Raw genomic sequence first — 14289 nt, forward strand, 5'->3', positions numbered from 1 at the left:
GTATGACATTCAGCATAAATGGAATATGGGGGCAAAGCTCAGTTTTAAATCACACAACTTCCGGACTCTTCAGTCACTCAGAAGCAGATAGCTTCTTCTTCCCCTCCCTCGGTGTTCATTCCTTCAGCTGCAGAGAGTGGCTCAGTACCTATCATGACCCCGGTCCCGAGGACTCAGAGCTCACTGCGTTTTCACCTCTTGTCCAGGTGCACCTCCATGGCAGTCTATGGGCGTGGGGCCCCTGGAGCTGTTCAGTGCGGCACAGCTCGGGGATTCTGCCCATCTGTGGGGTCGGCCATGCTGGGGTTGTTTCTCCCCCCAGGCTTGGTCGAGATCCCAGGCAACCGGCATTGGAGCACGGGAGGGAAAGAGAGACGGACCAGAATTCAGTTGGAAGCTGTACTCAGCAGGCCTCCCTGCGCGCCCTTGCGTCTCTCCAGGAAAAGGGCTGCTAAGATTATTACACCTTTGCACGGCACCTGGAGTGCCAGTTGAGTAGCCAAATGGTTGAATTTATACCAGAATTTCAGAATGCGGAGCAGAAGAGCTCCAAAGAGACTTAGGTATTGTTGTCACACCAGCAAAGGTTCACCCGGGATCCTTTAAGGGAAGTTGTCTGTGATAATACAGTGGAAGTGGAAGTCCCCTTCGGTCACTTTCAGGGAGTGAGCCTGGGAGCTGAGGAAGCAGCCTCATCCCCAGATCCCCACCCCCGTGGGGGACAGGCAGTGCGTTTTGCTGCAGACGGCACAGCATGCGGCAGCACGCTCCCGTCGCACCGGAGCTGAGCCCCGGGTCTGGTTGGACTGCGTGGCCCCCGGGGCAGCCATTTGCTTGGGGCCTTTGGAAGGCAGGTGACCTCTCCTTCACAAGGCGGGGGCCTCCCAGTCCTGGCACAGGGACTTCTGGTGAGTTATCTGAGGTCGCTCTCCTCCCTTCTCTGCACGCTTTCCCAGAATGATGACAGGAGCCCCTGCCCTCTGGCCCCTTCTCTGTCTCCCCTGCACCGATCTTTGTCCTCCCTGGCTCGACACCTGCTGCCACACAGCAGGGCATGAGTTAAAAATCAAAACCCGCAGCTAAGAGCGTCCCCCGTACATTTTTTATGAGCTGTGCCGCCTCCAGAGAGAACAGGGTTGTTCTTCTAACCTGCAGATTGATTATCCTGGTTCCACACAGTGTCGGCTGAGGGGAGAAGCAATTAAACAGAGCACAGGGGAGTTGCCAGGTTTGCATGGAGAGCCTCCCCTCTCTCATGGTGGCCCCGAGTTCTGGAAAGACCTCAAAAGCTTCACCAGGCCTAGTGGGATTCACCACTAACCAAATACATGATTAATTGGGACAGAGGTGCCTCACGCAATACCGTGACAATCTTCCACGGCCCGTGGAACATAACTCAGCTTCTGGGGTGTGGTGCTGCTAGCCTCATGGATGTGCCCAACGGGAGCCTAAGTCAAGCTGGATCCCTTGTTCCTGAGTCTCTGTTGACCAGCAGAGGGCACAGAAACCCTTCCTTTTGCATGGAGTTTGCTTTTTCTCTGCAAATGGACTAAAAGCTAGATTTTTCTAACCCATGACAATCCTAGTTTATGAAAAGCTGTGTAAGCTAGGAATGGAGGGGCTGCCCAGACCTCCCGGCAGGCTCGAGAACGGTTTCCATTGTTCCAGCCAGCCGTGGGGAGAGAATGCCGTTGCCCGTCAGGATCGTGATCCTGAGGGAGCCAGCAAGTCCAGTCCAGTGCACCACTGCTCAGCCAGTGGCATTGAGCCCAGGCTCCCTCCCTCAACGCCCGGTGTCCAGCCTGCATTCCTATGCCAGGGACACGGGTCACATGCTGGCACACGGGCTGTCTGCCTGCGCTGTGATGACTCGGGCCAGGCAGGACAGGTGGTCTCACTGATACCAGTGGGTCCTCGCAGCCTGCCAGTCATGGCAGCCCTTCTGCTGCCCGCCACAGAGGCTTAGTGCAGGGTGGCTGGATTGGACACCGCCGCCGCTGGCAGCCTCCTCCCTGCTGGCAGCCTCCAGGAGCAGGGATACCTGCAGGCTTTTGATAAGGGCAGCAGCGGCGTGCAGGCCTCAGTGGGCTGCCCAGCATGGAAATGGGGGGAGGCAAGCTTCTGGGGCTCGTTTGGGCAGGCTCAGAGCCGGAGCTTGGTCTCTGGGCTCGCAGGTGGCAAACACAAGCCAAAGCCTGTTCTGGATTCCAAACTGGCACCAAGGCTCTTCAAAACCAGTGATGGTAAGCACACAGGGGATGTCAGGATGCTGTCGTGACAGCATGTTTGCTGTCGCCTAAGAGGAATGACGCAGGTCACTTGCAAGGCACACAGAAGGCCAAGAGGGTCTCCGTGTGTGCAAGGAGAGAAAATTACTGTCTAGGAAATGTCATTCCCGCCTCTGTTCTCCCCTTCTCCCCCTATTCCTCCTCCTCATCCACCAGCGCGCCCATTGTTCCATGGGACCTGACAGCATTTCAGATTTACACCTGAATGGGGAGTTCTTCAAAGCCACGTCACATATCCCTCCACCCTCTCTGCACCCATTTTACAGGTGAGGAGAGAGACACCCAGAAAGATACAGTCCCAAGACAGCGGCATGGCCGGGATGGGGACAAAACTGTTTCCTCATCATTCGGTTGAGTGAAGTTATTAAGTCTCCTCTGCCTTAAACTCGTGCTTTTCAGAATCACCAAGGGAACCATGACAGTTTCTTCAAGGGGGTTATTAGAATCCCAAATGGCACAGCAGGGGAAGAGTTGGAGCCCACCGTGCACACGCACATGCACACGCATGTTGCGCCTGTCTTCTCTCCTTGTGGAAATGGGGCTGCGTTACCTCAGTTGGCCACTAAGTGGTGCCTTTGGGCCACACACTTGGCTTCAAAGACCTGTCCATGAACAGCAACAGAAAAACATGCTTAACCTTTTAAAAAATAACAAGTACATCTTACTTGGGCAGAAATTCAGTGACAGATTGAATGCACTTTCCACCATGTTGTGTTCCAGGTTCTCTTGTCCGTGTCCTTTTGTGGGTTTGTCTATGTGTGATTCCCGTGGCGGTGGAAGTCACATGGCCGGGGGCCTGTCCTCCTGTCTCACTGGTGGGGAAACTGGCCTGTCTTGTTCACAGGGCACACAATGTGCCACCCACACCTGGGTCCTGCTGACAGCCCTCCCCAGGGCTGCCCTGGACACCATCCTCAAGACCTAGGGAGCCACTGTCCACGCTTTGGCTTTAGTTACTGCTGCTCCCAGCAGAAGGGAGCTCACACCCAGCTCTCCCAATGGCGGCTGCCCTGCTGACACTGAGGGATTTATGACAGGCAAATATGGACGTGAACAGGAAGGTTTTCTCTCCAGCACTTCCGGAGAATTTCTTGGCAGAGGTTCCCTGTGGCTGCCCCCTCAGCTCTGTTCCAGGTGAGCTCACCCTCAATCCACAGCCATTTATTGAGTGCCGACCATATGCAAACAGCATACTGGACACTGGTGTTGGGAATCAACTCAACTGTAACATGAACAGCTAGGTCCTTCCGGCTCAGATATTCTTTATGGTCCTAAGATTCTCTTTGTTTCTATGGCCTTTCTTTCATTTTGATGCCTCTCACTGATCCCAACCAGATATAACCAAAGAACTCCCTTTTGTCTGTGTCATGACATCTATATAGAGCAATGTTCCTCAGCCAGGGCTGATTTTACCTCCCAGGGGACATTTGGTAATGTCTGGAAACATTTTTGGTTGTCACAACTTGGAGAGGGGTTGCTACTGGCGTCTAGTAGGTAGAGGCCAAGGTTGCTGCTAAACATCCTACAATGCACAGGACAGGCCCCACAATAAAAGTAAATTAACCAGCCCACAATGGCAATAGTGCTGTAGCTGAGGGACCCTGTTATAGGAGGAAAGAGACGTCTTCTTGGTAACCAGAAGCACAATGATCTTCTAATGGGCACTATTTTTGGTTCTCCACAATACCAGAGCATCAGTTGTGTTTTTTGGCAGTCCCTACAGTCTTTGTCACCTGAGTAATGACAGCAGGGAAGACTTGGGGTGCAGCAGAATGAATCTCATAGGAGGTCAATGCTGGGACTGTGTCCCTCAGAGTCTAGATGCTAAGTCCCCTGGAAGTGACTGTCTTTATGCTTCCACTTCAGGTTCTGGTTGGCCGTCCAAGATCTCAAGAAACAACCCCTTCAGGATGTGGCCAAGAGGGTAGAAGAAATCTGGCAAGAGTTTCTGTCTCCAGGGGCCCCAAGTGCAATCAACCTGGATTCTCATAGTTATGAGATAACCAGCCAAAATGTCAAAGATGGAGGGAGATACACATTTGAAGATGCCCAGGTTTGCTTAACTCCTCAAATGGTTCTATCAAAAGGTGTTGTGTTCATTTGCCCACTCCACCACCCCACTCTTTAACACGCGTTCAAAGCCTTGTGTATAGTCAGAATTCCAGGTTTTATTATTCATAAGGAAACCATTCCAGGTAGGTGCTCAATGAAATTCCAGGAGTATTGTTTCCTAGATTAATTACATTATTACACAGAAATAGAAAATTACAGTTATATGCATTATCTTTTCCAGGAAAATCTCAAAGTGTTTCACAGACTCTGAAGTCCCATAGTAAAATCCATAACACAACATCGTCAAAATGGGTATAGAGCTCACGGGGTCATGGGTCAAGCCCACATCTAACCATGAAGCCCACCCTCCTTACCACCACCCTACACTGCATCTATAGTGATTTCCAACTACAGTAGTCCCCCCTTATCCACAAGACCCCCAGTGGATGCCTGATATCTCAGATAGTAACAAATCCTATATACACTGTGTTTTTTCCTATACACACATACCTATGATAAAGTTCCATTTATAAATTAGACACAGCAAGAAGTCAACAGCAATAACTAATGATAAAATAGGACAATTATAACAGTACACTCTAATAAAAGTTATGTGAATGTGTGCTTATGCTCCCTCTCTCTATCTTTCCAGCAATTTTTGTTTTTCAGTCCAATCTATTAGTGAGTCTGTGTGACCATCCCTTACTTGCAGCAAATGGCTTGGTGTCACTCATTTTAGAGGACTCCTTGCAGAAGTCTTTGCATTGGCTCAGCACGTTGCCAAAGTCTGGTACACGTCATCTGTTCATGTCTCCACCCACACACTGAATGCCTCTTCCTTCTTAACTAAGCACTTATCCTGCTCCATGGCCATACCGTTCACAGTCTGAGGTGCAACAGCAAAACAAGCATGCATTTCTCTTTCCTTCTTCGCAATTTCACAGTAGAAGATTCATTCCTCCTGTAGATCTTAGCAATTTCAGCCTAACCACCATTTTTCTTTCCTTTTAAGGTGAGAACTTTCACCTCTTCGCTTGAAGGAAGCACGGCGCGGCTCCTCTTTGGTGTGTCCAGCTCGCCAGCATCACTTCCCTTTCACTTTAGGGCCATTGTTAATTAAAATAGGGGCAACTTGAACACAAGCAAACACTGCAATACCAGGACAGTGGATCCACTACAGACACAGCTGCTGAGTGGCCACCAGGCGGGGAGCGTCTACGGTTTGGAGATGATGGACAAAGTGATGGTTCCCGTCCCAGGTGGGACGGAGTGAGACAGAGCGAGATTGTATCACACTGCGCAAAACACTGACAATGTAACACCTATGACCTGTTTATTTCTGGAATTTCCCATGGAATAGTTTCAGACCACTGTTGGCCACGGGTAACTGTGAAAAGCAAAACCGCAGATAAGGGTGGACTACTGTACTGTCCACGGGAGCGCAAACTACTCTAATTCTCCATGGGACCCTGCCGGTGAGAGAAATAAAGAGAGCTGAGGAGGTAGGAGCAAAACCTTAAGCCCTGTCTTGGGCTGTAGGATGGTAGTAGGAAATCAAACTTGGAGGCCAGGAAGTAAGAAACTGATTTGATGCGCACCTCTGGGCCCTCAGGAGGGATTATGTGGCACCCGTTTCTTTCTCCAGCCTCACCAGCATCTGTGCCCTAATTGTTCCACAGAGTCAGAAGTCCATCCTGTGGGCTTCCTTAAACCCTAGAGCTCTCCCCTTTGAGGCACTTCATCCATTGGCAAAATTGCCCATTTGCTTGTTATATTCCCCCACTGGGCTGTACTCCCATCAAGGGCGGGGGCTTTTTGTCATTCTTTGTGGTAGCTTATCACATTGCACAAGGCTTGGAATATAGAGGTGCCCCGCAAATAGCAGCCACATACAGTAGTGCCCCCTCATCTTCAGTTCCACTTTCCCAAGTTCCAATTATCCTCGGTCAGCTGCAGTCTGAAAATATTCAATGGGAAATTTCAGAAATAAACAATTCATACTTTTTTAAAAAGATTTATTTCTCTATTTTTAGAGAGAGGGGAAGGGGGGTAGAAAGAGAGGGAGAGAAACATTGATGTGCCCGAGAAACATCAACAGGCTGCCTCTCGCACACCCCCAACCGAGGACCTGGCCCGTAACCCAGGCATGTGTCCTGACTGGGAATCGAATTGGCAACCTTTCTGTTTGCAGGATGATGTCCAACGCACTGAACCACACCAATCAGAGCAATAATTTCTAAGTTTTAAATTGTGCACTGTTCTAAGTAGCTTGATGAAATCTCACACCACCCCACTCCCCCCATCCAGGACGTGATTCATCCCTTTGTTCAGTGTATCCGCGCTGTAGATGCTCCCAGTTCATTAGTCACTTAGTAGCTGTCCTCAATTATCAGATCGACTGTCATGGTATCACGGTGCTTTTGTTCAAGTCACCCTTATTTTACTTAATAATGATCCCAAAGTGCAAGAGTTGTGATGTTGGCAATTCAGCTATGCCAAAGAGAAGTCACAAGGTGCCTCCTTTAAGGAAAAAGGTAAAAGTTCTTTGCTTAATAAGAAAAGAAAAAACATCATATGCTGAGGTTGCTAAGATCTACAGTAAGAATGAATCTTCTATCCATGAAATTGTGGAGAAGAAAAAAGAAATTTACGCTCATTTGCTGTTGCATCTCAAGCTGCAAAAGCTACAGCCACCGTGCGTGATAAGTGCTTAGTTAAGATGGAAAGGGCATCAAATTTGTGGGTGGAGACACAAACAGAAAACACGTCCCATTTGATGTTGCACCAGAAAGCATGTATCTGTACCGAGACTTCAGCAAGGGATCCTTGAAATGAGTGACACCAAGCTATTTGCTGCAAGTAAGGGATGCTCACACAAATTCAGGAATAGGTTTGGACTGAAAAATATAAAAACTATTGGAGAGGCTATCTCGGATGAAGAAGCTGCTGCTGTATTTCCAACAGAGCTGAAGAAGTTGACTAGGGTTTATTCTCTCCAGGCTTTCAGGCATCCACTAAGCGTCTTAGAACGTATCCCTCCCACGCCCCTATCTGTGGATAAGGGTGGTGGGGGACAACTGTATTATCTAATTCAGGAAACTCAGAGGCACCAATGCAAATAATGGCATGAAAACACAGCGAGTGTTCCTTTGCATCCAGATTGGTGTTGTCATTTGCTTAGAATTTCAGGACGGACACGCCCACCAACCTCAACACTACAGCTATCTTTCCTTTCACCCTGGTCATGAGCTCCACCAAATGCCTGTACAAGGAAGATTTTTAAAGCTCTATGGAGTTCATTGCTTTTGCATGAAATCACCAGTCCCTCATACCCTTTTCAGCTTCAAAGCAAAATATTTGCTGTGAGAAATCTTTTTTTTCCTGATAGATTTTTGTGTGTGTACGTGAATATGCTCCTGAGCACATATCCTGGGAAGGAGGGGCATGCAGAGGCTCCTTATATGAATGGGCTGAAGCACAAAGCTCAACTTTTCATTATTCCTGAAATGTTAGGAAAGGGATACTGGTCAGAACTATGATGCACTAAGCCTGGTGTTAGCGCTCTAAGCATGGCATTGGGAAAGATTTAGTTTAATGTTTTATTATAAAACTTGTAAACGTTGGAAAGTGGAAAGAGTAGAGCAAGCAATCTTCCAGCCTCAGTAATGATCAATGCAAGACTGATCTCATTCTGTGTCCCCCCCCCTTGATTTTTCACCTACCACTGAGTTATTTTAAAGCAAATTTAAATATATATGTATTTTCACATATATAAACCAAGGCATTATATAATTTTATCTGTAAATACTTAGGTATGTATCTCAGAAAGAAACGGACCCTTTCATTTCATTACCACAATACCTTTATCATAGCTTAACAAATTAGCGACAATCTCTTAATATCATCAAATGTCAGGCAAGTGTTTGAATTTCTGATTGTTCCATAAATGCCTTTTCTCAACCCTTACTTAAAATCAGAGTCCAATTAAGGGCCACACATTCCGGTAGGTTGGCATGCCTTATAAGTGCCTCTTAATCTACAGGTTTCTTTTACAGCCCCTGCCCCCTTCTCCCTGCCAACTTGTAATTTGTTTGATGAAGAACATGGATTCTTTGTCCTACAGGGATCCCCATAGTCTGGATTTTTCTGATTGTAGCCCTGTGATACTATTTAACATGTTTTTCTACCATCTGTATTTCCTATAAATTGGTAGTTTGATTTAGATATTTAATCATATTTACATTTGGTTTTTGTGGGCAACACTGCCTCTGAGATTGACTTGTGCTCTCTTGTGAGATCGTGATGTGTAGTGGTCTCTCTTTTTTGTGGTATTAGCAGCCACTGGTGTTTATTACTTATACCCACGAGTTAATTAGGAGTTATAAAATGGTGGTGTTCTAATCCCATCATTCTTCTCTTATTAGCTGAAATATAAATAACTGAATGCCTCTGTTATTTGATTACCTAGTAATACAGGAAAAATAAAATAAATGTTTTATTCTTCCCCTTTATTTTCCAGTTTTCAAAATAATAACTGGTTTACTATCATTGTCCAATGGTGGCCAATTAGGATTTTTGGTTGTGTTTTTGAACTCATAGATTTAAACATAGTTGATGTGTTTTAATCCATTTTGTTTATTATATTTATTGATGCTTAAATTGTGTCATCTCTGGCCAGTTGGTTCCTTCTTACATGTCCCTAGTAGTCTGATGTCATCCAAATAACAAGGAAGAAAAATATTCCAGACCCTGCCCCAACCCTGGAATCAGCCATTCCTCCAAGGGTTCTTGTTTTCTCTTAGAGGGAAATGGTTTTTAGAGACCATAATTTAGACACATAAGGGTGCTTATTGTTCCTGAGTTGGTCATCACTTCTGGGCCTCTTTAGCGGACAGAGCTGAGAATATGTGGTTGTTGTTTGTGGTGAAAATACATCCTGTGTTCATACTGATACTTTCTATTCAAATTGAAAACTCCAGAGGATTTTATTTAATCGCTCCTTTCTTACATCTGTGCCTCCTTTCTCTATTCAGAGAATCCTGGTTCTCAAGGATGCTGTGGATGATAGCATTAGTACCTTATATAATTGGTTATTAGCTTTATCCTGCATTTCCACAGAGCAGTCTCAAGATCATACTGCCAACACCAGCAGCAGCAATATGATTCTCACCTGGTTGTTTAATTGCTGTATAGCTTCCATTGTGTGAACAACCATAGTCTGGTCAATCCTCTCTTCTTGACATTTGTGCTATTTCTCTTTTTAAAACATTTTATTTTATTTCTTTTTAGAAAGGGAGAAAGAGAGAGCGAGAACATCAATGTGTGGTTGCCTCTTGTGTACCCCCAGCTGGGGACCTGGCCTGCAACCCAGGTCTGTGCCCTGACTGGGAATTGAATTAGCGACCCTTTGATTCACAGGCCGGCACTCAATCCACTGAGCCACACCAGCCAGGGCTATGCTATTTCTAATTCAAGAAAGATTTGATGGGCAGTCTTAGAAACTTTGCAGGTTATGCCTTGACAAGTTTCTGAATAAACAGCCTTTGTCAGTATAGTGCTCTGCCATTTTTCAGGTATTTCCAAATACATACGTTTTATCATATTCTTGAGGATACCCTAAGAATCTCTTAAGTTCCTCATTATCTGTTAAGCTGGTCTCCTGTGAATTCAAACAAAACTTTCTTCCTAAACCAGTTTCTGTTCTCAGCTTGTTCTCTTTTGCTTGTGTGTTTCCACCGTAAATGTACCAAGTGCTTCTAACTAGTGGTGTGGCCCTGGGCAAGCTACTTAACCCTCCGAGTCCTCCTGCCTTATCTATAGAACAGAAATGCTTATGCAGAGGGCAGAAGGGGGTTAGGTGAAATGAACCATGTCAACAATTAAAGGTGTCTGACCCACAGTAGGTTAGGACAAATATTTACTATTTCATTTTCCAAATGTTGTTTTATACTCATATGTTTAGCATGTTTGGTGAAAAAATTCAAATAATTGCAGGTAACCTTAGCACCCAGAGATAACGCCTATTTTAGTGTATTTTCTTTCTCAATTTAAGTGTACAGGGTGATTATGTGAATAAGGTGATTCTGTAGCCTGTCTTTTACACTAAACCAGGGGTGTTGGTTAAAAACTAAACTTTTTCTGTAAAGGGTCACGTAGTATAAATTTTAGCCTTTGTGGGTGATATGGTCTACGTCACTACTACTCAGTTCTGCCTTAAAAAACAGCTGCGCTGTAACAACATAGCAATGTAAATAATATAAATGAGCGGGCGTGGCTGTGTTCCAAAAAACTTTATTTAGGAACACAGTTCAATTTTATATAATTCTTCATGAAATATTCTTCTTCTTTTTATTCTTTTCAGCCATTTAAACATGTAAAAATCATCCTTAGCTTGTGGAACATAAAGAAATAGCCCCTGGGCTTGATATAAGCAGCAAGCCTTGGTTGAAGACCCCTGTGCATGAAAATCATTGAAATGCTTGAAGGAATTTAGACAGGTCAAAAATAAAGGGTTGGGAGTGGTTAGTCTTCGGTTTATACAGGACAGTAGATTACAGGAGGCCTCGGCCTGATGTGGTAACAGAAACACACCAACCTGCCAAGGGTTGAGAGGTGTGGAGTGGACCTAGAAGACATCAGCCTGTCCCATGACATTCCCACTGCCTTTCCCTTCCTGGTTCGCATTGCCACCTGCACCAGCTACACAGCAGTGATTCAGAAGTTTCCAGATAAGGAAAGGAGGTTAAAAATCCTTAGCAACCCCTGGCCAGCCATGACTTGCACCAGATGTCCCAACTTGATGGCCAAGGGTCGACTGTTCAGATCACACTGCCCCCGGATGGTTGGTGTTGAGGGCTTGGCTGTTACACTGAGAGCTGGAGAAACTCTGGTCCCCAGAGAAGGGCCCAGAGCTGAGGAACGGGCTCTGATGGTATTTCTGCCGTACACTTTGTCTAGGGTTACCCATTTAAGTCCTTCCAGCTTGCTCTTCTCAGTTTGCCCATCTGTAAAATGGGAACAGTGACACCTAAGGCCCTACGCCACCTGGAATCAGAGCTCTGGGTGGCTTCCTCAGCTGGTCACAATGGTTCTCACAGGTCCCCCACAGTGATCAGACTGCCGATGGAATTGGGAGCATGTGCCCTATTATTAGGGGTCAGTAGCCAGATGAAGGCCCAGCCAGATTTATGAATTCAGTTGAAATGGGGACTGGAGTCGGGGTCCAGGCTCTGAGGATTTATTTTTCATTTGACCACATGCATTGTTATAGCAAAGTTAATTGCCTGTGCTTGCTTCCTGTGGAAATATTGCACAAGCTACCCTGTCAGCACAAGCCCAGCATTTGCACTTGTGTTTTGCTGATCCATTTGGCGTTTTGAAAATTTGGGCCAAGACCAAATCTTCCATAAAGGTCTGTGGGCTGTGACCATAGCCCTCAGCTGTTTGCTGCATTGTTCCAATTTCATAGATTTGTCTTGTTAGGGAAGAAAAAAGAAAAATGGGCCATGATTCTTTTTTTTAAGGACTCAGTTCTTTATGCTAGGGATTGAAATCTCTATTCTCAACTGTAGGGCATCAAAGGACCTGCATTGCCACCCACTTGCTATGTGGTCCAGGGAAGGAACTTCACCTTTGTACCTTAGTTTCCTCATCTGTAAAATGGGGATGATGTCTCCTCTTCAACCCTCTAAGGATGTTTGAGAAATCAGATGAGCTAATAGCCCTGAAAATTCTTTGAATAAGTAAAAGTGCTAGATAGGTGTGCATGTGTGCTCACAAAACTTAATGGCTTTAGTATTCCCTGAGGTGTTATAATTCCACGCTAGATCAAAAAAGAATTCTCCCAAGAAGATGCTTGCTCTTGAAAGAAGTTCTTGGCGGGAGCGGGGGGGCAGGACAATGTAGAAAAGTATATAGGAGCCAAATTTGTGGGTCCTGGAGTGTCATCATCCTAAGGAATACGAACGTGTTCACCTGAGACAGTAGGAAAGCTTCAAAGGCTTTGAGCTAGGAGAGGGTAAGACAGATGGTAGTGGGCAGAGTGAGCTGGAGCCAAGAGACAGCTGAATCTCGGGGCGTGTAGTCTCAAGTGTTGCTGACAGGTTTTGGAGGACAGACTGAAACCAGAGGAAGCACAGAGAACCCAAGTCTTCCTCTGAGGGCATTCACTTCTTTCCAAAGCCTCCACCAGTGGCAGGAGGGAGAAGCTGGCTGGTGCCATGGCCACCTCGCTTCAATTTTAAAAGTCTCAGAGTATCCAAGGGTATTGCAAGGGCTGTGTCAAAGGTCCATTCTATTCATCTCTCTCCCCCTCCATCCATTTCATGAACATCCATTCTCCCAACCAAGTCAGGAGACCTTGACCTGTGGACTATGAAGTTCTATACTGAGGGAAATTTCAAAGGAAATAGAAGGCCCTGGTGGCTTTTTGCCATTAGGCAGAGCCTGTCTAAGATCACATCATTCTTTACAAACAAAACAAAACAAGCCTAAGAAAACACTTCATTGAGATTGGATTGGATTGGATTGGATTAGACTAGATTGGATTGGATTGGATTTCTTTGGAAACTGGTCATCAAATTGATTGACAGTTGAATGGGGTGAACCAACCTGGCCTGTTGGCTTTGTTCCCTGCAGGTTCTCACTCAGGCTTCCTATGTAACCAAGCCCCACTATTTTGCTGACCTACAGTAGCTGCTGAGATGTCCCACCCCACCCTGTATCTGCTGGATGCCGCACCCTACCTAGCACCTCTAGATATAAAAGTAGATGGGAGTAGCCATTTGGTCTTCTTTTCTTTTTATAAGTCCCTACAATACTAAGGTAATACTCTGTGCATGGCTAGGCTTTTAAAAAATATTTCCTTGACAACTCAGAGAATTATAACACTCTCAGCTATACCTATCATTAAAAGTGGGGGGAGCAATTTGTCCCTTGGCTTTTCACTTAGAAAAATCTTGCCAAACAACCTTAGGGAGAACATACAGTAAGTGATCAATAAATACTGGTTAAATTAAATTTCTACAATTTGCCAATTCAGCAAAATTTGGAATACCCGCAAGGTCCAGATGTTCTAGACTCTGGGAATACACAGATACATAGAAGTCTCCCTTCCCTTAAGCAGACCTCAGTCTAGGTTTCCAAAACTCTACCTGACCATCATCTGTGCCTGGAATGATCAAAGAGCAACTTCAAGGCCAAAATGAGGTCAGGATAACACAAGAGCTGAAAAATACGCCCTCGAGTCTAAACCCACGGGGAGCAGACAAGAAGCTTTTAGTCCAGTGGTTTTATTATCACCTAAACTTAGATATTTAAAAGCCACTTGATTAAGGAATGCAAAGCCTCTAACATCTGCATTGTTTACACACCAGAGACCAGTGGAGCACATGTTTATGGTCACCCTCATTTACTCAGAAGTCGAGGTCTTCTAGCCTGGTCACAGCTGTTCATCTTTGTCCTAGCAGTGGAGGTGGTGGCATTGTGTGCTGGTATCACAAGACTGCACCAAGTTTCCTGATATTAATCCTTGATTGGAGGGCATTTCCTGGTAGACTTCCCATGCCAAACATATTTTAATAAAGAATGCCCAGCTCTGCTTGCTCCAGAAGTTACTCATTTCACCCTGTAGGTGGTTTTATTTTGGGGAGATGAACCACAAAGAGAGGGATGCATTTTGAAAAGAACAAATCAGTTATTTGTGATTGGTAATTCCTGGAAAGAAGGCACCAGAGAACTAATTTCCATAATGTCCTTGTTGAGGCTTCAGAGCATAGTTTCCTGCACCACGCTCCATGACCTTGGAAAAACACCTAAGTTAACACCCCCAATATTTGAATAGATAAAAAGCAATGTGGAAAACTGTCTTCGAAGCTACTCTTATCTAAGGACAGAGGTTGAATACCATCAATATACTGTGCCCTTTGGTCAGAGGCAAATGTTAATTTAC

At 45.7% G+C, this 14289-nt stretch overlaps 1 protein-coding gene across 8 annotated transcripts in view; it reads left to right on the forward strand.

Moving 5' to 3' along the window:
* RGS6 (regulator of G protein signaling 6) overlaps window positions 1-14289 on the forward strand; it is a 464067-nt gene that overhangs the window by 416109 nt on the left and 33669 nt on the right. For all 8 annotated transcript variants that reach the window (XM_090271078.1, XM_090271080.1, XM_090271082.1 and 5 more), the window contains exon 15: window positions 4155-4341. In XM_090271078.1, coding sequence (XP_090127204.1) covers window positions 4155-4341 — 187 coding nt within the window. The remainder of the gene's footprint in view (window positions 1-4154; window positions 4342-14289) is intronic.

This window comes from Furipterus horrens, unplaced genomic scaffold (assembly GCF_987537825.1).
Source record: "Furipterus horrens unplaced genomic scaffold, mFurHor1.1.pri manual_scaffold_3, whole genome shotgun sequence".
NCBI lineage: Eukaryota > Metazoa > Chordata > Mammalia > Chiroptera > Furipteridae > Furipterus > Furipterus horrens.